General features: G+C 36.2%; 1 protein-coding gene across 3 annotated transcripts in view; it reads left to right on the top strand.

The window, feature by feature from the left end:
- Nucleotides 1–2,087: 2,087 nt before the first annotated feature.
- The window catches only part of SC35 (SR family splicing factor SC35), a 28,866-nt gene continuing 5,757 nt past the window's right edge, over nucleotides 2,088–25,196 (top strand). Inside the window, exons 1-3 of one of the 3 annotated variants that reach the window (XM_081731980.1) lie at nucleotides 2,088–2,412; nucleotides 12,532–12,672; nucleotides 17,877–18,136. In XM_081731980.1, coding sequence (XP_081588106.1) covers nucleotides 2,231–2,412; nucleotides 12,532–12,672; nucleotides 17,877–18,132 — 579 coding nt within the window. In that variant the 5' untranslated portion in view covers nucleotides 2,088–2,230 and the 3' untranslated portion in view covers nucleotides 18,133–18,136. Of the gene's footprint in view, nucleotides 2,413–12,531; nucleotides 12,673–17,870; nucleotides 18,137–25,196 lie in introns of all 3 variants that reach the window. The other 2 variants (XM_081731979.1, XM_081731981.1) reach the window with 2 other exon arrangements.

A 25,196-nucleotide genomic window follows, 5' to 3' on the forward strand; every position in this document is an offset into this window, starting at 1 on the left:
TCACTTTTTGTAACCTATAGTTCTTGGTGTTTGCTTCGCAGTGGGCCCCTAAACCCTGCTGGTCTCCCCGCACTGCAGCCCAGCGGGCCCCTCAGTTACGCCACTGAGTATGACATCGTTATCAAACTTCATCTACGAAGACGAACTGAAGGCTATGAAGATATAAATCTATGAGGTACACGGTTGCAAGTTACAACTAGACATAATGGGCGGTAATCAGAGAGAATGAGTTAATCGTTTGTTTGTCGCAGACTAGTTAATGTCATACTATATCTTTACTAAGGAAGGTGCACTTTTTTGGTATTCAGAGTCAACTTTGATTTAAACTAAAACGTTTACTTCGGTGTGATTAACTTACACAACCCCAATGCATTGGTGAAAAAATGAATGTGGCAAATACGGAAAAGTAGATGAGCGCATGCGTAGTCTTTAAAAATGAAAATAGATGAATTACGAAATCCTAAATGTTGTGTCGCGCGCTAAACCGTGGGTAAAATATTAGCCTCTGTTCTAGATTAATTAGTCACATGTGATTAACTTCGTCAAATACGACGTCCTAATCAGAGACTCTGAATACAATTGTTATAACCATCCGTTAGTCAACCTCGTAGTATGGCTTTAATCAGACGTCAAAACGACTCTGCATTAAACCCAATAAAATTGACCAATGACCAGTGTTCGAAGTGCGAAAAAAGCAGAGGCGGTATGTATTATTACGATTTTCACTCGATTTTGACCGCCTATCTAAATATTGACATACAGTGAGGGTATGTTGCCTAAAAGATTGCATTTATATACACATAATAACTGTAAATCAGTGGTGAACATATCTCTTTATTTACCGAGGGGACATGTAGAGACCTTGATCGCTCTGCAACAACTTTGTGAAAAAAAAATATCTCGTTAGGTGTATTAGAGAAAATTATACACGTAAAAGCTTAAAAACCGGGTTTTTATATTAACTATTTCCTGTGGGAAAACTCTCAGACCCCGAATCAAATGAGGGTTATTCCAATCCCTCGTAAGATCCACCCCACAGCAGACAACCCCTAAACCCGTCCTGCTTAAAACACGATATCCTCGTAAGATCCACCCCACAGCATACAACCCCTAAACCCGCCCTGTTTAAAACACGACCTTTATATGAATTATGATAAAAAACTAAAAAAAACAGACAAACACATACGAAGGAAACAATTGAATATGGCACATCAAAATATAAACTAGGTGAACTTCCTTGAGGACACCTCATATTAAAAACAAGAGGTAGGAAAAAGATAAACATGTTCGTGATATCAACTAAGAAATTATTTCTAAAAAAGAAATAAAATCTTTTTACGCCCAAAACTATTCGTCAATTGCTATGTATAAAAACGGATTTATTAAAGGTATTTTCATCTACTCTCCAGTGACGCCTAAAAAAACAGACAAACACATACGAAGGAAATAATTGAATATGGCACATCAAAATATAAACTAGGTGAACTTCTTTGAGGACACTTCATATTAAAAACAGGAGGTAGGAAAAAGATCAACATGTTCGTGATATCAACTAAGAAATTATTTCTAAAAAAGAAATAAAATCTTTTTACGCCCAAAACTATTCGTCAATTGCTATGTATAACAACGGATTTATTAAAGGTATTTTCATCTACTCTCCAGTGACGGTATGTCTTGATCACTGAAAAACCAGAGGCGGTATGGCATACCACCATATACCGTCTCACTTCGACCATGATGAAAGCAAATGTGTATATTACGGTACTTCTGAATATAAAATTAAAACAAAAAGTAATTGGTTTACATACTTCTGCTAGAAATTCATAAAAAGAGATTAAAGAGATACATTTGTCTACTGTCTCAAATTTTTTATCATTAAACATGTTTTGGGGCACGAAACAAGCATCCCGGGAGAGATGCTTCAGTTGGTTTGTTTCTGAGCTCAAAATGTTATTAAGAATAAAATCCCCCGATAATTTGTTCTTTCGTGTATGCGCAAAAAAATAATCTAATACTTGGTAATATTTAACCGTAGTGTTTAACTCATAAATTGAGTCTTAGAAAGTTGTACTGGCACCACTAGAAACTTTCCCGCTTATTGATGACGCCATCTTGAGGTCTCTGGCATGGAAGAGTCGCGATAAGTAATTGTATGACTTGAAGAAAGTGTTGTGGTTATTTATCTTTGCAAACTTGTTTTGTAGAGAATTGAGACCTTGGTACAGGCAAAATGAGTTACGGTAGGCCACCTCCAGATATACATGGAATGGTATCGTTAAAAGTTGATAATTTAACGTACCGCACCACGCCAGAAGATTTGCGTCGTGTATTTGAGAAATATGGCGATGTTGGCGATATCTATATACCGCGAGATAGATTTTCGAGAGAAAGTCGAGGATTTGCATTTGTAAGGTAAGTTAATGTTTTTACTTAGTTTTTCAACTTTTTGACTACCTCACTTCGCTATTTTCTTTTGCTGCTGTGAATTGTGTTTTAGCTTTTGTAGGAAGTAATTCCCTACTTCGCTTCGGGGCCTAATTTACATGTGAATGGTTTGGAAGAAAAAGAAATATCAAAAAGTCAAATATGTTGATTAGAATAGTAGCTTGTTTGGTGCAGATTGAAAATAGAATATGGTTGCTAGTGTAGGGTTTTGTGAACGAACATAGCATAATAGCTTTAGAACTCAAACGAGCAGTCCAATATTTTTATTAAGACGTTGTACTCTTGGTCTGTTTGCCTTAGAGGTTTGTTTTACTAACAGTGGGTAGTTTGGACGCTTCTGTGGACAATGTTGGGTAGTAAAAGAGTGTGTATTTTGTTTAACGTCCTTTTCCAGCACCTAGGGTATGGAAATTAAAACCGGACCACGTGCACCAAAAGCGCGCGATCTGGCTACAAGACCAGTCAGACCAGCAAATATCTATATTCTGTATGTAGAGTTCAAGACTTAATAATGACGCTTACTTATTGAGTTCTAACTCATTTCTGTATAGTTGCGGGTATTTCGCCAGCGTAAGGTCCATTGACAGTTTGGAGTTTGTAATTCGTAATTTGTCCGTAGAGCTAATTTGTTACTGCATTTGGTGTTGTTTACCGATGCGCTACGCGCATTAGTTCTCAGTTTTTGACTAGCTCTTTTAGAGGTGTGGATTGTATGGATAATATTCTTGAGATACTGAATTAATAAGCAGATTTGTGATTGTGGAAATAGCACTTTTATTCAAGAAAAGTTCACAGTGGGATAGCCTACAATCTTACCATTAATTTTCTAGAAACTGAGTTGTAGGACTTAGAGAAATCCCTGTGGTAGTACTCATAAGAAGTTTGGGCAGGCAGATTGATTATACGGATATATACATGTATTCATGAAGTATATACTTATTTCTCCCTACGTTCACTTTTATTCAATTATAGTTTGGCGAGAAAGTATGATTAATATGGTTCGCCTAGGATTAGAATAGTTTTTTATGGCGCCTAGTAGAGAAGTCACGTCCTTAAGAGCTCCTAAGAAGAATCGAATGATTTGTGATTATAAGTGTACAAAGTGTGGTAAAACAGTGAGAAATGGAATTCTGTGTGATTTATGTGATAAGTGGAATCATTTTAAATGTGTTAAAATAAAGGAAAATAACCTTCCAGATGAAAACACAGAATGGTGGTGTCCCAGTTGTGTCAGCAATGATGTTAATAGGGTGAAAGATCAAGACTGTGAAGATGAAACAAATGACTGCAAACATTGCGATAGGAAATCCCTGCTGGAGATTATAACACTTTTACAACAGGACCTGCAAAAATTACAAGTTGAAAACGACAAACTTAAAGAACATAGTAGTGCAAGGCCTATTGATAATTATACACAGAATGGATATTCGGACGCAAATAATGGGCATAGAAGGTGGGAGACTGCCTCTAAAAAGAACACACGCAAAACCCAGCAGAATAATTACATTTCTCCTTTCCCGACTCAAAATAGGTTTAAGTTACTACAGGAAGGAGTAGACATGGATAATATAGTTACAGTTCCGAAACAAAACGAGGTTAGCAGGGAGCAGGACGGACTTAGTAGAAACAATTATGAAACGTGTGGAGGTGTAGTAAGTAATAACTGTCAAAAGAAACCTAACATACAACTGTTTGCTGATAGCCAAGGCAGAAATATTGCTACGGAATTGACAAGAAGAGGATTCAATGCTACCGGTGTTGTAAAACCGGGGGCAAAATTTATGGCGGTAACTGCAAATTGCAAGAGAATGTGTTCAAACATGGGTGCAAATGATGTCGTGGTCTTGATGGCGGGAACAAATGATGTGGCGAAAAATGAAACGAATGAATTGCGGTTGTCTCTTAAGCGCAGATTGATAGAACTTCGGAATACAAATGTGGTGGTTCTTTCTGTTCCCCATCGTTATGATTTACCAAGTTGGTCTTGTGTTAATAGTGAGGTTGACAGTGCGAATCAAGAACTCTCCATCCTTTGCAAACACTATACTAATGTAAAGTTTGTGGATATAAGTAAAATTGGTAGTCATTTTCATACAACTCATGGTCTGCATTTAAATAGCTTGGGTAAATCCTACGTATGTGATAAAATAGTAGAAATAATCCTAAACCAAGACTTTGGTAAAAGTACATTAGGTAGGGTTATACCGGTACTTCCAAAAAACGGGTAGTAGTAACTGAGGTCGATCGAACAAGAATGGTACACCCTATTGTGAATAGTAAATCTAATGTGTCCAAGAGTATACTAGATTTAAGAGATAACTACAATTATAGTATAGGATATATTAATATACAAGGTCTTGATATGAAAACTTTGGTCCTAAATGAAGTGGCCAATGAGAATAATATCGATGTTATCTGTTTGTCTGAACATTGGTGTCACGAAGATAATATTAAATTTAACAAACTGGATAATTATCACTTAGTAAATAGTTACTGTAGAAAGCGTTACATACGAGGAGGGGTAGCTATATATTTAAGTACCGAGCTTAGAAGAAATTGTAATTCGTTAAATCTTGAACACCTTTCTGACGAACTAAACTTTGAATTTTCAGGAATCGTCATTGGTGATATAAAACTAATTATAGTATCTCTGTATAGATCCCCTAATGGAGACCCCTTTAAATTCTTAGACAAACTTGAAAATTTATTGAATTATCTTAGCAAGCCTAATTTTAATAACTATAAAATTATTATTGGGGGAGACCTTAATGCAGAGTTTGATGTAACAACTAATAAACAGACAGTCACTGAATTCAAAAATATTTTAAGACAATTTAACTTTTACTACGTAAATAGTAAGCCCACAAGAGGTACTGCATGCTTAGATAACATAATAACAAATATTAATAGAGCTTATGCTACTAGTACAGTTATAGACTTTGCCTTTTCCGATCATAATTTGGTTTTACTTAAGATAGACAAGAAGAATTTCGAAACTCTCAATATTGCAGATGTAAAATATGTTACCACTAGGCCATTAACTGAAGATAAACTGTTAAATTTTAAAACTGCCTTATCTTATGTAAATTGGGTCGATTACCTGGGCGGCTCCAGCAATGTTTATGGAAACACACTATCAGCCAGTGAGGTTTTCAAACGTTTTCTTGATGTGTTCCTTCATATTTTCAACTCACAAATTCCAAAAAGGAAATGTAAAGTTATTACTAAAAACAATAAAAAGGGAAACAGAAACAACAAAATGAAATGGTATACTCCACAATTAGCTAATATGAAATGTAAACTAATGATACTGTATAATCGATATAATAATGTAAAGTCTAAAACAAATAAAGATGCATATACAAGTGCTAAGAAGGAATACAAGCTTGCTATAATTACAGCTAAGAAAACACACATCATGAACAACATTGAAGCATCAAATAATAAATGTAAAGCCGCATGGAAAGTAATAAATTCTGTTGCAAACGAGAATAAGAAAGAAACAATTCCTATAACACCCGATGAATTAAATAATTTTTTTATTGAATCTGTTGACAGAACACGTAGCAATGTAGCATGTTCAACTACACTAGGGTCAAACACCACTATACCAAACCGTGTACAGCATACCAACTATAGATTTAGTTTTGTAAGTGTTACTCCTAATGAAATATATGATATAGTCAACAAAATGAAGTATTCTGAAAGTACTGACATATATGATTTGTCAAGTAATATAATTAAAAAAGTAATAGATCATATATTATTTCCACTCACTTTTTGTATCAATAAATGCTTAATTGAGGGATATTTTCCAAGTGTGCTCAAAGTAAGTAAAGTAGTTCCAATCCATAAAAACGGTGATAAGAGTGATCCAAGTAGTTACCGGCCAATTTCTCTAGTCCCTATTTTCTCAAAAATAATAGAGGCAGCTATGTATTCTCAGCTGAGTAAGTTTTTTAATGAGTATAATTTAATAAGTGAATCTCAATTTGGTTTTAGGGCAGGCCTATCAACAGTTAACGCCATTGACGTGCTGGTGAGAGAGGTTACACAAGCTTTTGAAAATAGGTTCTTTGCTCATGCTACATTTTGTGACCTGAGCAAAGCTTTTGACTGCGTAGACCACAGTCTACTCTTGAGTAAATTAACTAGTTACGGTATAAATGGCACTGGACTGACCTTAATTCAAACATATTTGGAAGACCGAAAGCAAGTTGTCTTTACAAACGGTATACAGTCTCAAATGAAAAGTCTAAAGTGTGGCGTTCCTCAAGGGTCGGTGCTTGGTCCACTGTTGTTTACCATAATGATCAATGATTTACCAAGTTGTGTACAAGCTCAATCAATATTGTATGCTGATGACTCCACTTTTGTGAACATAAACCACGATGTAGATAACCTTGTACATTTGGCAAATAGCGTTCTAACTGAAGCAAGTAAGTGGTTTGAAGCTAATTGTTTTCATCTCAATAGAAGTAAAACACAACACATGTTATTCGGCTTGAGAGAAGTTCCAAATATTGACATAACAAATAGTGTAAAATTTCTGGGTATTTATGTCGATAGTAGGTTATCATGGGAACCACATATTCAGTATATAGCTAGTAAATTATCTAGAGTTGTTTACCTTTTGAAAAGGCTGAAACATTATGTGTCGGATGGTTACGTAAGAACTGCATATTTTGCATTCTTTCAAAGTATTGTCTCATACGGTATACTCTTTTGGGGAAATGCTTCACGTATCAATGATATCTTATTAATACAGAAAAAAGTAATTAGAATTATGACAAATTCACATCAAACAGCGCATTGTAAACCTTTATTTAGAAATTTGAGAATATTAACTGTGATAAATTTGTATATATATACAGCTATTTTGTTCGTGAAAAACAGACTACCTGAATTACAGTGCAGATACAACTTGCATTCGTATAATACAAGGTACAATAAACTCATAGATGTACCATATAGGAGACTCAATAAGTCGAAGAACAACTATGATGTAATAGGCATAAAATTGTATAATGGGTTGCCAAGTGAATTATCTTCAAGTCCCATGAATGTGTTTAAGCATAAATTATACAATTGGCTAAAAGAAAGACCGTTTTATTCATTAGATGAATACTTTACGCAAATTAAATGTGAAAGTTAACATTGTAATTTTGATGTATATTTTGACGTTGTCTATTGCCATAATTGGTTCAAGGACAATAAAATTATTATTATTATTATTATTATTTTTGTCACCTTCAGGATCTATTTTTGAAGTGTGCACTTGTTCACCAGTCCAGATTCACTGTAAGAGGTCTTGTGCAAAACAGCAACCTACGTTTGCTAGTTGGTCTCTAATAAGTGCGAATGCTATCTAACCGAGTCAGAGCAGGAGCGCTGCAGGGGGACCCTTTCGTTAGCGTGGGAGTGCATTCGTGGGGAGAATTCACGTTAGCGATGGTGGGTATACGCGTAAACGAAGATTGTGGAAAACCACTGTTTTTACGGTACTAGGATATGTAATTGGTCTCTTCATTTACACTTTCACTTACAAACCTGAAAAAGAAAAAAAACTGTTCTCCACATCTCACCACTCTTTCGTATTGACGCTTTGTAACAACTTCAGAAATTTGTTAGAACTTAAACATTTCGCTTGGTTCCGCATCTTAACTCTTCACTTTCGTATACTTTGAGTCACCTTCCTTCATTTGGTTATAGTTAAGGAGCCGTACTTCCCATTTAGGGAAGGACGAGAAACGCCATACTTTCAGGAATTATTCATTGACTACCTAGGATGTTAAAAAGTAGGTAATAGACTGAGTTCTTGCCCTTGTACTTAGGGTGTTTAGGTAGTGCTACAGTAAGATGAATCCTCCTGCACGGGAGATGAGAAGTAGCTGTTCTTAACTATTACCCTTCATTTTATACATTGCGCAATTGCTGCGTAAAGGAGAATGTGTCCTACATGTTAATTTTAATTTATTTCTCTTACAAATCCGTGCCGGACGTAACAACATAACGTACTTGGATTATTCAAATACTAGTCTATTACAATATTACTAATTTATTCGGCATTACTGCTGTATCGCCCGACTAATTTGGAAATCGGGAAAGTACCAAAATGTACTGCATTCGGTTATATTTGGTTGGATTACATTACGTTACGATTGATTACGTTATTAGCCGTGTAGTTTTACTATACGGATCCATAATATAAGGTGGTAGTAGTAGGAGGAGGAGGAAGAACGTGTTAGAAGCCCCGCAGGGTTTAGTTAGGTTCTGTTCTTGACTTGAAATGGGCAAATTAAAGACTTGCCTAAATATTTTCTTGCTCCTTTTACAGTCTATGGATCCGTGTAGTAAAACAAGTGTACCTCTCCGCGAAATAGTCCATCTGCCTCCACATACAGTGCCGCTTATAACATCGAAAACGACCAAAAAATACAACCATTTTCTTAACCTTTACTATTCCCCTTACCAGACTTTCACTCATTCTTCCTCACAAACTTAAATAAATTCTCCAATTGACCCGGTAAATTTTGTATAATTGGTTCAGCGATACAGCAGTTAACCCATTTATTCTGTGAACTTTAGGAATTGTCCATGCGTCACTAGTTACTTACGGGCAAATACATGAATGCTAGGTTCGACATTCATTAATGTATTTTCACGTACATGCACTTCTCACAGATAAGAACACACCATATTCTTATTATTTACACATATTAAAATATTACGAATTTCTTTTGTAAATTTTACAAATCTGTGGAACCGTATAATCAGTTTGCATTGTTTAGGGAGCATTTAATCCTCGCCACCTTTTCAACAATAATTGCATTTATCAGCAGGTTGATATGGTTTCTTAACTAGTAGGTTTTGGCCTGGCAGGGTTTATCGGAATTTAACCCGTTCTGGGAAACTAGGATCTGCTGAACTACGATAAACATTTCGGAAGAATCAGTTATAGGATGATGGTTTGACACTCAGGGCTTTAAAAATTCACTCGCCAGTGACGAGTAAAATCCGAAAATCAAATACGTGTTTCATTCCACGTCACTCCTTTTATATTATTATTATTATTTGTAAGACACATGCCAATGAATAAAATAAAAAAAATGTATTGGTATGTTTAATGTGTCGCACAGTGATTTTTGTTTATTTGTATAAACACTGTGACTGCGAAATCGTCTGGCGAGTAGTATATTTTTTGGCTGGCGAGTACTTGCAAGATTTTTCACTATAAACCGTGATTATAGTCTTGTTTAATGTAATCTCCTGATCGGTGAAAGATTAAATTTACAGTGCCCGCTTGATTAGGTATCCTTACGCATGCGCAAATAGTGGTACTACGTTAAACTACAAGAGCAGTTATATTAGGAAATGTTGAAACAAAGAAATATTTAAAAAAAAAAAAAAATCCTCATTCCCCTATAACAATACAATTCAAGCTTAGTTCACGTCTGAACTTTTTATTCATTAAGTATTCTATAAGTAATTCCCACGTGGGTATATGATTAGTGTATGCCTTTTTGGCGAAGGGGGACCCAGGTTCAATCTTTGACGGGAGTTCTTGTTCGAATTCCACGTTAAACTGGAAGTCCATGTCTCAGTCGCGCTGGTAAGAGGGACGTTAAACTAATCAGTCTACCCATTCATAATAGTAGTCTTCCTATAACTTTACCAATCACGTCTCTGGAACTTAACTATAAGAATATAACATCCCTGATCAGAGTATATAAACTTATTTATTAACCCTTTTAAGTTTTTTCGGTCGTTTTCGACCGATATTGTAGTGTCTTAAAGATTCGATTAAAAGAGAACTAAGAATGCTATTCAGTTCCGTTTTATTTATTTAATTTTATTTCATTTTCCAAGAGAGGAGGCAGTCAAGAAAGCCTTGGAAGGGTCTGTACGCTTCCGAGCGTCAGAACATAAGGGTATGACGTCATCAATTTAATTTTTTTTTCTTTCTGAGGTCTAACTTCAACATTTTTTGGTGAGCTTCTCTTTAATCCTAGAATCCTAACATTTTCCGTAAACAATCAGTGGACCCATTAGTTTTTATGAAAATTTTTTCGCATCTCTTCAACATAGAAGGGGGGTTCAGAGGAATAAAAGGGTAAAAAAAAAAAAAAAAAAATCCCACTTTTTTCGATCAAATGTTTTTTGACCAAAAATCCCACTTTCGCGATTCTTGCTCCGCTCGGCTACATGATAGCGACATTTGAGTGGTACTTTCTGAAACCCTACTCTATTCTGAAGAGAACGACGTATGAATCATCATCCTATTTGGCACAAGTAATTAGTACCATAAGTAATATTTTTTAAAGTGATTTCCAGATCTCTATGTTAACCCAAAGCCGCGCTAGAGGGCCCTAAAACGGGGAAAAGGGATTCGAATTTGTCATAAATAATTAGTACACTACGTAGTATTTTTCCAAAATTTTGGAGGTTTGTGCGCAGACGCGGTAGAGCCTCAGGATGCCCCAAACTTTGAAGTTTTTTTTTTTTAAATAATCCCGATTTTCCCTCAAATAATTCCCTTCTGGTACATCATAGGGACATGTAAGTGGTACCGTTTGAAAGGCTGTTCCATTCTGAGAAAAACGAGGTATGAACGATGATCCTAGGGTAAATAGGGATGACACTGTCGCTGTTTATCTTACTCAAGAAAATCGCCGAAAAAGGCAAGGATTTAAAAGGGTTAAAACTAAAATATAGTGTTACGGGTTTGACAGCGTTATTTTCATCAGACACTAGCTGAAAGAAATATCTTCAGAACATTGAAATATATATATATATATACTCTTATTTCTCTTTTTCGGGTCTACACTTGTTCAATCGGCCATCTGCCTGGGCTTGATTCTGGACCTGTTCTGATTCAGGTAGCGTTTTGAAGACAGCGTTAAGTTGGCGAAACCGTAACCCTGTATTTTAGTTTTTTAAAAAAGTGTATATACTCTGCTCAAAAAAGTTTGTTACCTATTCTTATAGTATTCCTGATTGATTATTCAACGCCCAGGCTAAGCCGCGTAAGCTAGAAGCTGAGATTTGGACAAAGTATAGAATTTGTGATGTAAAGTCCCACGGAGGAAGATTTTTGAGAATTCGACGCGGAAGGGATGGCAATTATCTTAGAATGACTGTATCTGTGAATCTCGGGAGGTTAGACACATGAAGTTTTGTATATGGACTTCTCGTTTAAAATACACATTTTTCAGGGTTTTTGGACATTTAAAATAGAAGGAAAGAAACGGGGTGAAAAGGAAAAAGGAATGGGAATTACAAGGCGACCCTATCTTGAAATCTCTTACGCTTGGAGACAAGAGTCGGTAATTGGATTTCTCATTTAAAATAATTAGACACGCACTTAACCGTTTCTTGATATTTGAACTAGAAAGAAAAAGAGCACAAGTGTGCATTTGCGATTGTTATAATTGGATGGCCATATCTCAAATTTCCTTAAGGTTAGACATTTTATATTTTTCACTTAAAATAATCAAAAACTTATTCAAGCGTTTATTTCTTCTACAAGAAAGAAGAGGGCGGAAGTCGGGGTTGTGATTGTTAAAATTTGGCCATACGTCGAAATTTCTGACGGTTAGAGACATGAAAAATATGGTGTTTAGGCTTTTAATTTACGATGAATGAAGATATGTTTAAGCGTTTTTTGATGTGTTTTTTGAGAAGGGAAGGGAAATGGGTAAGAATTGTAATTGTTTGGGTGTTAGTTGTTAAAATAACATGGGGCATATCGAAATTCTTCAAGAATAGGCATGTTTCCCAATGTTCTTCAAGAATAGGCATGTTTCAAGGTTTTTTGATGTTTCCCGTAGAAGGGGATAAAATAGGCGGGAAGATAAAGGATAGGGGTTGCAATTTTTATATTGAGATGACCATAGGTTAGAGATATGGAAAGTGCGAGGCCGTGAGCACCGCTGGTCATGTCCAGTGTTTAATTATAAAACAGTCTAGAAAGGCAGAAAAATGGTGTTGGGTGTACCCGTCATTTAATTCAACATGTCTCTTCTGATTGGTCTTAGGCTGTAATGCCAATGTGTTTTGGATATCACTTTATGTATATATTTTCAGGTTTTACGATAAAAGAGATGCAGAAGATGCATTGGATGCTATGGATGGTCGAGTGCTCGATGGGAGGGAGTTGAGAGTACAAATGGCCCGCTATGGAAGGCCGTCGTCCCCGTACCGTCGCTACAGTCGTTACAGAAGAAGGTACAAGTCGATTTATTTTGTTTTCATGCAGTTGTAATTTTAATCAAAAAGATAATTAATGACTAGTTTTTTTTAACGCACTAAGTTATATATAGGAGCAAATAGTGTGTTGTACGTCGTGGAATTTTTTTATTGTCTTCTACAAATGTTAGTTTGCTACTTTTAGCAGGTAATATTTCTATTTTACTTATTGAACTACTATTGCTTCTAAATTTCCACAGCATGCTCGAGATAGTAAACTTCATAAAACATTCATCTAATTCAATGGATTTGAAAACCTAATTAGATCTTTCAAGAAAAAGAATATGACGGTTACCTTATGTTTATTGTAAAATGTTCTGTGTATAGTTCATAACTTCTCAGAGGAGGATATACATACAATCTACTTATATTTGACTTTAAGTGCAGGAATTATTATTATTATTATTCCACAAAAGTTAAAGTATAAATACATAGTAGTTAACTAATTAAGATAAAGGTGAACGGTGAAATTCGTGAAATATTGCAGCAACCAAAACCACGACACACTGGACAAGTAACGATATTTGCTCTTGTGAATAGATTATGAATTGCTTGATTTTTGTTCATTTTTGGAACTATTATTGGTAATAATACTATTATACATTTTACTACTTTAAGAGGAAATTTGCAGATTTGTAGGAATGGAAAGCTTTGTGGAAATTCAGACTACGTTGTTCATACGTGTAGGATAATTCGTATAACATGCTAATACGTTCGGCTTTTGCTGTTGTAAGATTATGAAATGCCAATTTTTTTAATTTGGTTGAAATTGTGTATGTGAAGATTGTATGATTCTTAAGCATTGCACTAAATTGTTTTATTCTGCAGCCGACAAAGATTTCATTGCAGCTGAAATGCATATAGTTCAGAAAATCGTTAGTAGTAATCTTATTTGTTTCTATAAGCTTAGTCTGTCTTCAGCACCTAAGCTGTATAAAACGAGTACCAACAGTTTGACATCCAGACTACCACAGTTTTAATTTTTTTAAATGCTTTCCCATCGGAAACCAAAGGCACGCACTAGCTCCTAGACCAGCGGAAAGGGCGGCGAGCAAGCTCATGTAGTTGTATTCGTGTTATTCTTTTGAATGTTATTTGAAGTAGATTTTTTAACGGGAGTTACTTGGAATGCCGAAGGGTTAGAATGATGGCTTCCCAGGTTTAAAATCTGGCAGGCCAGTTTGTAGTACATTGGGTAAATAGGCATTTCACAATCTTGCAAATAAAAGTTGACACCTTATTAAATGTTTACGAACTATTGCTATCTAAAGTACCCAAATTTTTAGTTTAAAGTTTTTCGACATTTAACAGTGCAAAGTTCAGTAGACCTAGTTAAGTAATTATATAGTCTCGTAAATATAACAAATGTGTGCACAGTGCAGGCATTTTGCATTTCCGTGGTAAAAGCGTTTTGATTTCAGTCGTATTCGTAAGAATGAGGAAAAGGTTATTGTGAATTTGCGTATACCTCTGTTTTTCAACGGATTATATTTTGACAAAGAAATCATGGGATGTAAAAGTAGTGTAATTTATAACTAAGTTTCTTCCTTCTTAAGTATGCTGTGAAGTTTCAAGTATGCAATACTTCAGTGGTTTCTCAGCTTTTAACATTACAGCTCACCCAAAAATGGTAAAAATTAATAAAAAGAGCGTAACAATAAACTTACATTTTATAAATAACTGCTTATGCACCAAAGCAACAATTCGCAAATTTGAAGAATAAAAAAAAAAGATGATGATGATGAGAGAAGAAATTAACTCCTTTCCGACACCGTACGCCAGAAGAAAAGAGAATACAGGGTAGTAAGAAATTATCTAAACAAACTGCTTCAAACCTCCGCAAGATGTGCGTGAGGGATTCTCCAAAGGAATGTAGAGATTACTTGCCAGGTTATAGGAGATCCCTACGTTCCTTTGGGGAATCTTTTACACACATCTTGCGGAGGTTTGAAGCATACAGTTTTCAGTCTAGGAGGTATGACTTCGAGTGTCATATTCTGAACCGTAGTCTTCAAGTTGCGTTGTTTTTGAATTACAGCTCTCTGAAATTCTTTTTCTCACGCTTTCGGCACCATATGTCGCCGAATCTATCCCTCACTGACCAAAGTTTCAAAGGACTTCTTTGTTGGTTTCGGTGTCAGGAATCAGCTCCCAAAGTTTGTTCAAATAGTTCCTTACCACCCTGTATAAGTTAACAGTAAATTAAAAAAAAAAAAAAAAAAAAAGTTATCAAGCTGACATGCCAGTCAGACAGCTTTCACAGTTCACAAAAGTTTAAAAACTGTTCTGATTTTATTAAACACGTAGGAAATTTTAGACTAATTTCAAGTGTACTAAAAATGAAGGTAGCGAGTATAGGGAAATTCTCCGTTCTGTTGGAATGTTCTATAAATGTTTAAACCTTGTAGTCCATCTAGATTTTTCATAATACTAGGTCAATATAATTGTAGACAAACTTAGCCTTTGGTAATTTAAATTCTAACAAGTTAAACTGAATACTATCCAACAATCTTCAAAACAGACTTCGTAGCATGTTATGTGTGTCTAATGTCATGCGGAGCGTATATCCGTCATCTGGACTGATAAGGAAGCGTTCTTGAGACTTGCATTTTTTACATTGGTGATCACCATTGTAGTAACAGAAGCACTCTGAATATTTTGTAGATAAGTCAATTATTTTGTGATCATATCATGTAAGTCATTGTAGTAATGCATTTTTTTTTCCAGTCTACAATGGTACTTTCAATGTATCCTTGGTTTATTAGCAACAAATCGCATACATGATTACGTATTTTTGGGGCATTCATTACTTACTATATTAAAATCTTAGTCTTTCACTGTTCAGATAATTATAATGAAACTTTAGGCTCCCAATTCTTCTGACACTGATTGATATAACAGAATCTTAAGTTGGGTATATAAATATTGAAAGTATCTTTGTAGACAAACGAAATCTAGATTACTGCAGTCAGTTAATTGATGTGGTCATATAAAACATTGTCTTGTTATTTTAAATCCTTCTCAATAGTAGAGGTAGAATCTCAATACGGTCAGAAAGGTAGCACAACAGTTGCAGGAAACATTTTCAGCTAATGGCTGCATCACATATGACATTATAGGCTTTTTACAAGTTAATTCGAATTTAAACTTCGTAGGAGTTCATAGTTAATGTCAAGTGACTGACATATGGTTATCAAAATAAAAACTCCGTGGAGAAAATGCAACTTACCCGATCAACGACGTTGGACCACAGTTTGCCTGTAGAACAACGCTGATTCGTAGTGGAATGAAGATAAATAAGGTTTCCAGGGAAATTGTACAATTCCTCATGCAGTGAAACACACAGGTTCATCACCAAGGATGGGAAGTTTGTTCAGAACTGACCACAGGTCGAGGTCTGGGGATTGGACAGACTAGAGAGGAATTTCTTTTATCATATTGGAAAGTTACATTATTGGCCGGAAACATCTAGACCAGATTGCTTTTAGACACCTAAACTTATGCACACAATCACTGGCAATAATGTGCTCTGTATGCATAGTCGGAGGATACGATGAGATTGCGACCTATCATCATAGTAATCGCTGTTGTTACTCGCTACAGAAACAATTTGAAGCACAAGTTTTCGGCGCCCACCATACATAAACACGGCCTGTTTGGAAATGTAATAGAGGATTGATTGGAGAATATTCCTCTATTCCAGTTATCAGTTGTCCACTTTACATGTTTTTGTAATCACAATTTTCTTATCGCTAAGGTGGTGTTAGCCGAAATTGAACCCGACCGCGAATGCTTAAGATTATGTAACTATTCGGACTGCAATTGTCACAGTAGGCTGTTCCAGGCTTAAGCGTTTTGGAGTTTTTTTTTTTTTTTTTTTTTTCTGCAGTCTTCATTGCTGACAACCCTATTATGCTCGGGATTCCAGTCACTTAGCCTTCTTGTTTGTTCGCTATTACTCTTCGCCATGAGTTCTGTATGACATCATCTTGAACACTGTTCTCGCGGTACACATAACACTAACCACCTTACATTTGCGCCAGCGGACTGTGTACCAGAAATTTTTCTTTTAAAAGAAAAAAATCACCGAGGCCTATTATGTATGACTATTTTCCCGCTTCAGCACATGGCTCCAGTCTGCCGCACATGTACATTCAGTGACACCATCTTCCATCAGGTGTATGTGTTTACAGGTATTTCCGTTATGTTGTTAGCCATCTGTACGCACTCCGTGTCCAATATCATACGAATGATGAGATTCAAGTGTCTAAGATAGACAGGACACGTTGCTTACAAGAAAATTAGCCGGATAAATAAATTAGGAAGTTGGTGGGAGAAGGGAAGCTCGTTGGGTAGACCAAGGCGGTTAGAGAATAAATAATGTGCGATATAAGATGTCTTACGGAATTTATGAAGTTGCCAGTTTACGTCTGAAGTTTTTTGTTAGAAGAAACTTGAATGAATTAACTTGAAAGGAAATTAGACAAAATGTGGCTTTTGAAGTGAATCTAGAGATGTAAGAACTTCCAACGTTAGCACTTAATCTCTTCAGAAGTTACGTGGCTACTGCAAAACTGTGCACAGATTGGAATGGCTATTAATTTTTTGCAGTCTGCAGTAATACTTAAAGAAATAATTCCTGTCTGCTGATGGTGTGTGTGTGTGTGTGTGTGTTACGTGGGGACTTCCAGATTTTTTTTTTCTTTAAAAGAGAATTCCACTGAAGTTCAGCCCCAGAAATTTCTTAACCTTTGGAGGTAATAAAGATTATAGTTTAAAAAAAAAAAAAAAAAGTTTGTTCCCAGTAGTTGCTGAAGTTTGACATGTTTTGATATTCTTCCTTGTAACCTTTTAGAATATTTGAGTAAGAGTAGATTCGTTAGGGTCAAGTTTGAAACTGAGCGAAAAAGTCACTATATTGCTTTTCTGAATTTAGTATATACTAATAACATTAAAATGTAAGATTGGGTTGCGTGTTAGTTTTTCCGTAACTGCATGTGTTCACTGTTTTACTACTAATAAATTGTGTTAATGCAGATATTTCTCTAGAACCCACAGCTGTACGTGGATGATACAGAAGCTCGTGCTAAATCCTTGCATGCTTTTATCAAAGTATTTTCCCGTAGTATTAGTGACTTGAGTTGTACAATTGTACGTTATTGTTTACAATGTTGTAGGACCAGATCTCGCTCTAGGTCCCGCAGGCGATCCAGGTCAAGGAGCCGTTCGAGGTCCCGCTCCCGAGGAGGACATTCTCGCAGCAGAAGTCGCAGCCGTGGGCGTCGTTCGTATTCCCGAAGTCGCAGCCGCAGCCGCTCTGACAGTAAGAGCTCCCGAGGGAAGAGCAGGTCGAGAAGTAGGAGCAAGAGTCATGGCCGTGACCATGATAATGATGATAGGGAGCAGAGCAAGAGCAAGTCAAGATCTAAGTCAAAATGAACAGGTGAGTTCTCAGGGATAGCTGTAAAGTGCATTGAACTTCGTCTTAACCCCTCAATACTGATCTACTTACATCGTATTGGCTTTTACCTGCTGTGTTTAAAACTACGTAACTTTTTGAATTATTTAACGTTCAGTTTTTTTTTTTTTTTTTTTTTTTAAATCTTAATCTTAGCGGATGCTTTGGGAATGTAATTCAAGAGTACAAAATTAAGGTATTTTCCGTCCGTATGGCCAAGCGGCAATTTAAACCCTAAGCGTCACTGAGGGGTTAATATAATAGCGAGACATCGGATTTTTATGCACTTAAAATTCATGAAATAACAGGGTGTCTATCAGTCACGAAATTAGAAAACTGTCATGAAAGTCACGAAATTTAGCTTTTGAGTCACGATTTCTTTTTAACTGTGCAAATGTAAGTACAGACTGGAGAATTTTGTTGTATAAAACATCAAAATTCAACACCAAAATTGTCTATGGTCGGCTTTAGGCGCTACCAAATCGCAAGCAAAGTACGTTTGTATAGTAAAATCGCTCGAACCATCCCCACGCGGCTACAAAGGAAGCGGAACACAATTGAAGGAAACCGCGTGTTTCTTTGTTACATGGGAGGGATAATTCAACATGTCCTTCCAGTTGAGGGTGGCCTGCCAGTTGACCTGCTGAAAAAGAAAGCGATGTTGCAATTTTCACCCTCTTGCTTACTGTTCTTCAGTAGTCTTCGCAGAAAGTTTGTTTTCATTGCATCCTCCTTCCGTCTCCTTTAGCTTGGAGAGCATAATTCTGGGGCGTTAAACTGAAATATTTAATTTAATTTGAATTCGTTGTAATGAAAAGAAAAAAGAAATCAATCATTAGTTTCATGATATGTGCTTATATTACTCTTAAATATAGCATATTGTTAATATTATGTAACTTCCATAACGATAACGCTTGTACGAACCAAACATGTTAAGTAGTTCGCCCCTGTCCTCCCCCCGCAAGGCAGTGCCGCAAAAGCCTGATGAGAAAATAAAATACAATCTTTCTTTGCCGCTCCCAGAAATCCGTCCTTGACCGCCCCTGTCCATACTATTATACTGGATTCCTTTAATGATTGTTGTGTTTTATTATTATTATTATTATTATTATATATCCATCGATAATAAAAGTTTAACGATGGCAACAACGTATTACTTCGACACCGAACACGTGCCGTTTATGGCTTATTTGGAGTGTTATTTATGAGGGCGGTTAGGGCAAATTTTCTGCTTGAGTACAAAGGAAGCCGGTTGGGGACGAATAGAACGTCTCGACTATATCCCATGGATGAAAATTCGGCCTAATTCGCACCCAAATTTGCTCTTGAAAATGTTAGGAAATTTTATGATTTGGTAAAGAAAAGGTCACGAAATTTCATTGTGGAATTTTAGTAGACACCCTGAATAATGCATGCAACTATGCTGTTAAATGTGTTAAAATGCAGTGATAATGCAATAAAAGAGAACATTTTCAAACATGCAGCAAAGTTGTGACAAAGTTTTGTAGGTAAAATAAAACTACATATCTCATAACTGCGTTAAAAACAGCCTGCACACGCTGCAAAACGTAGTGAAAGTATCCAAAATTTCAACAATACTGATCCTGTTTGCATCTATAACAATAGTTCAGCTGTCCACCTTTTCTCCTCCTGCATGCGTTGCGCTCGAGTGCGATAGGTTAGTGCTGGCACATACTTGGGCCGACATACGCTGTTAGACAAGTGCTTGGCAGAGAAGTTGCAGGAAGAGCAGATTTGATTTCATTCATTTAGAGAAAGATGTGGAGAGTATACAGTGCGAGTAGATTTTGTATATTTATAGCATTACTAGTTAAAATACCCATTCTTCGCACGGTGAGAATAGGTATATGTGGAGTATTTGAACTTCATCCTCTCTTGGGACACACATGGAGGATAAATTTGAACTTGAACGGCATCGCCAGTATCAATATTCATCTCATGGATTGGACACTAATATCGGTCCTTTTCGACCGTCCTTTCCAACCTCACCCGATACTGGTGGAAGCTAAACTTGAACTTCAACAGCGTCTAGAGTATTATTAATTTTAGCAACTCTGAAAGCTATTGATTTGACACTAATGTCGCTCATTTTCTTGATGTGTTCACTTCTCACACCTTCCCTTGCCGGGAATACCTAAGGCAGACCAGGATCCACTCATGTACTAAAAATTATCAAAATCGGTTCAGCGCTCTAGAGGAGTTAACCTTCTGAACATATTATATCAATGATCTGTATTTAATGTTTATATTAATTCTGATGAAATAAGCTGGCAAGGAATTATTTTCATCCGATTTATTTAAGACTTCAACATGTTCTGTGTAGTGTTTGTTTCTAAATATGCATTTAAAAAAATAGGTAAGCATGAACTTATGTGTATTATGTTTCGTTTTCATTTTTGTTTGTGTGGGGGGATAACTTCGGCGACCTTTTATATTTGCTGCCTTATTGGAGTATTTGGAAAGGCCTTACGCAAATTCGAATGAAACGAGGATGGGTATTAATGGCTCAAGTTTCTTAACTTTTATAAATGCTCTGATATAGGTGATAGGATTAAAAAATCTCCGAAATTATCAGCTGTATATATGTATGTATATATAATTTGAAAACCAGGGTTGGCTGGTTTAAACCAAACAAAAAAAGAACGAAAGATGCTTTAATTCGTGTGACCTTCATGGCGAGTCTCCACATATGAAACCATCTGCATTACGTTTATGTATTTTTCACCTTTTAATCAAGGAGTCCCGTGTTCAATTCTCGGTCGAACCACAACCCATCTTTCAAGTGTAAACCAAGTAGCGATTCTAGGTGTCATTTGAAGCGAAAGTCTTCTCCGTGATAACCTTGGTATTTCATAAGGATGTTAAGCCTAAACATACGAAACGAAACCAAATTATATGTTTCTACTTGCCTGAATGCCTGTTGTTTTATAAAGAAGCCAAGGTTGCTTACATATATTGATAGAAATTGGCAAAATTTATCAACTGCCTACGCAGCTTCCAACATCAACTTGGATTTGACTTTAATTTTATTGAATGATATCTGCATACAAAATTTGTAATTTAATACCTCAGTTTTACCGTAGTACTATGATACGTTAACCTTAAATTTTTATATACAAATATACTTAAAGTATAACAGGATTTTCCCAATGGCTAAGGCGGATTGTCCTTCTAAAATGACTCTTGACAATTATATTAACAACTAGGCCTATATAAAGATCAGTACAACGTATTTTTATCAGGAGTCCTTCGTGAGCGAGTCGGCAGTCGCATTTGAGACCAATTAGTCCCGGTTTCGTGTCGAAATGGACAATTTTTCTTCTATGAAGCCGAGAAGCGGTTTGGATTCCGCTTTAAGCTGATGTGGCCCCTTCCAGCATAACCTTGTTGTTGCATAATAACACCAAGGCGAAACAATCTAATTTCTGTCCATATCTAGTATAAATACATAGAGTAAATTATTTAACTCCCCCCCCCAAAAAAAACTGGGTTTTTGTTTTTTTTTTATTAAAAACCATGTTTTTTGCCAACCCTGTTGAAAGCAATACAAATAACGTGAATTGATACATTTAATATCTTCGTGCTGTGCATTTGGAAAGCCCATTTCAGACTTACTTTCATTTGTCTCGAGGCATTTGTATAATTGCCGTGAGAACTATTTGTACGATTCTACATGGCGAGTTTTTGGAGTGGGTGAATAGTTTGTAAGTATATAATAGAAAGTAAGCAAGTAACTAGGTAAATAATTGAGTTGAAGTTTTAAAGTATATAAATGAAAGGAAATAGTTGTTTATGTGCTTAATGGAAACGTCAGTATCGAGGCTATTATTGTCCCCTTGATGAAAACTAAAAGAAAAGAAAATAATAATTTGTAATTGAAAGATAAAGCTTGTGATAACACGAACATAACTTTCCCTCCCCATTATTCTAGTGACTAGCTTGTGCGTCTTTTGTGCACGTGGTTTCATTCACAGTGGTAGAACAAGACAATTTGAGTGCATTACGGTACTTGGATTTCACCTTAAGTTGTATGTTCACGTCTTAGATAGCCTCAGTACTGAAAAAGAACGCTAAACGAAAAAGCAAGCAATATAACATCGAAAGTGTGTTTTACCTTTCAGGAACTTGTGTTCAGAATTGTTCTATGACAATTGCAGTTAATATATTCCTAACCTTTTAAAACACAAATTATGAGAAACAGTGATACTAGAATACGATCTCTAGTTTTTCTTCACATTTGTATTTGAGTGGATTTACTTAATATAAATATAAAATAATACTCTTTTCTACAGATTTTCAGTCCCCTCCCCCCAAAAAAAAAAATTTTAAAGATTTACTCCTTTCCATAATTAGCCTTACAGTATATCACAAGATGCTTCTCTTCATTTTTCGGTGTCAGTTTGTGACATTTGTAGTCAGAAAATGGCGTGTTAACATCAATAGATGTTACTGAACAATATTTAAAGAGGAGGAGCAAGTTTAGTGTCTATATTTACTGGCAAGTTGAAATTTAACCTTTGAGGGTATTTTCCCATGGTTTCAACTGCTTTGTAGTCGGAGTTTCTGGCAATATGCGTCAATTTAGATTCCACAGAATGCCCGAATTTACCAGGAACTGACTGGTGCTCGTACTGAAGTTTATCAACTAGAGCTAAGCATTCATTGAGCAGCATCACTTGCGTCTCTTTGTTTCTGAATGGATGTTGAAACGATATTAGTGTCTTTATCATTAACAGATTTATCTTGGCAATTTTAAGTGTCTTTGCTCTGCTGATAAGTTGCTAATATTATTGGTCCTCCGTAAAGTAGGCAGTCTTCCATCTCCGATGTAAGCAGTTTTGTATCATAGACATGTAAATGCATATAAATTATAAACTAAAATTGATTTATTTCATGCTATAAGCATACATCTGAAGTAAAAACGTACAGAATATGCTCTTAAGTACTAATGTATGCTCTAACTTTTGAAATATGGATTTATATGCACTGGAGCGTGGCACTTTATGGATCAGACATGGACATTGAGATAAGCTGAAATATCCAAGCTGGAAACATTTGAAATGTGGTGTTGGCACAGAATGCTGCACATATCATGGACTGAAAGGAAAAGGAATCAAGACGTACTAAAGAAAGCTAACGAAGGGCGATAGATCATGACGATAATAGAAAGAAGAAACCATATGCTCGGCCATGTTATTCGACACTCCGATTGGATCACCGTGTTGATAGAAGCAAAGGCAGAAGGAAAACCAGGAAGACCAAGGATAGAATATCTAGATGCAGTTACGAAGAAGAAACCTTATCGAAGTATAAAACAGCTCTCCCAAGGGAGAGAAAAGTTTTAACATTTCTATGTTGCCCACCAACCTCTGGTTGAGGTGAACAAGAAGATAAAACTTCAAATTTGAGATGTATTATTGTTGTAAGAAACTCTTACCAAGTTTAATGGAGATGCATATGAGCAAACAAAATATGCATTTGCATAAAAATCCGATGTCTAATAATAACCTAAACGTATTTTAGAGAAGACAACGTTAAGGGAACACTTATCTATACTACTGCCACAGAATAACGATGGAATATTGAAGTTTTGAAGTTAATGATTTTCGGAAGTGGTGCTGATTGTAGTTTAATGATAAAGGGTAACCATCCATTTCAAATAGTATGCCACGACGGAGCCAGTGGTATGTTAGCAGAAAGTCTCCCATTACGACATATAATGCACGCTTTATAGAAAAGTTCGTTACAGTAAAACATCTCTTAACTGACATCATAATACGAACCAACGTTTTCGTCCCACCAAAAATATGTATTATGGGAGAAACCGTTTTTTACGGACATCCAGATACAGATATGGACAGTCTTCTTTTGACCACAAAAATTTTAGTAACTTAATAACGAACATGAGTTATTCTCAGCCGATGCTTTTTTTTTTTTTTTTTTTTTTTTTTTAACATGGAAGATACTTTCTGCAATCGGAAAATAATAAACTGATCAATTACTGACGACTTAAAACTGCATTCGAAACTAATCTCCAGACTTTTCCAAGAAATTTAGTCATGAATTTCTTTTAAGTATTTGCTAATACAGGGTGGGCCATAAGTCCTTTACCACCCCTTGTAAAATCCGTGTTCGTGGAAAATAGTGAACAATAACCATGTAGTAACATAGTGGGCCGAGGGGGGAAGTCGGATTGTGATGGTGACCAAGATGACGGCCATCTTGAATTCACGTCAAGATTTTTAAATGGGAACATGGTCATGCGGCACATCATTTTAGGCTAGAATTTAAAGACAAACACAATGAAATATGTTTGTTGATATCTTAATGGGGATTGTTCAAAAGTTACAGGCATTTCAAATTGCTAATTTTACCTGAGCAGGGTAAAGCACGTGCTCTACATGGCCCCCATCCCGAGTTATGCACAAGGTAAGTCGTTCAGCCCGATTGTCCATGACCCTCAAAAGAGTTTTTGGTGAAATATCGGCACAGGCTGCAAATATACGTTCTTCTAGGTGTTCAAGATCTCGGATCTTTTCTGCATATACCTTTGCGTTCAGATGACCCCACAGATAAAAACCCAAGGGCGTCAGATCTGGTGATCGTGTTGGCCGTTCAATTGGACCACGGCGCCCAATCCAACGTCCAGGAGATTGTTCATCCAGATAGGTGTAATGCGGAGGGGCACCATCCTGCTGGAAAGAAGAGTGAAAATGTGACGTCCTCGGACAATATGGAAGGGAAGATGAGATCCCGCAACATATAAAATATCCCGTTCAGCAGTGAGGATACCAGGAATGATGAATGGACCAATTAATTTGGTGCCCTATAGACCACACCACACCATTAATTTGCCTCCACCATTTTGCAAGGGTCAACCCACTGAGGATTTGTCGGGAACCAATAGCGACAGTTTTGCTTATTCACTTCCCCAGTGACAAAAATTGGCCTCATCGGAAAATTGTGTGTGTAATGTGGGATCCGTTTGTAACTGTGCAAGGGCCCAGTCGCAAAGTTCCACACT

This window comes from Thermobia domestica, chromosome 11 (genome assembly GCF_964235325.1).
Source record: "Thermobia domestica chromosome 11, izTheDome1.hap1.1, whole genome shotgun sequence".
In the NCBI taxonomy this organism is placed as follows: domain Eukaryota; kingdom Metazoa; phylum Arthropoda; class Insecta; order Zygentoma; family Lepismatidae; genus Thermobia; species Thermobia domestica.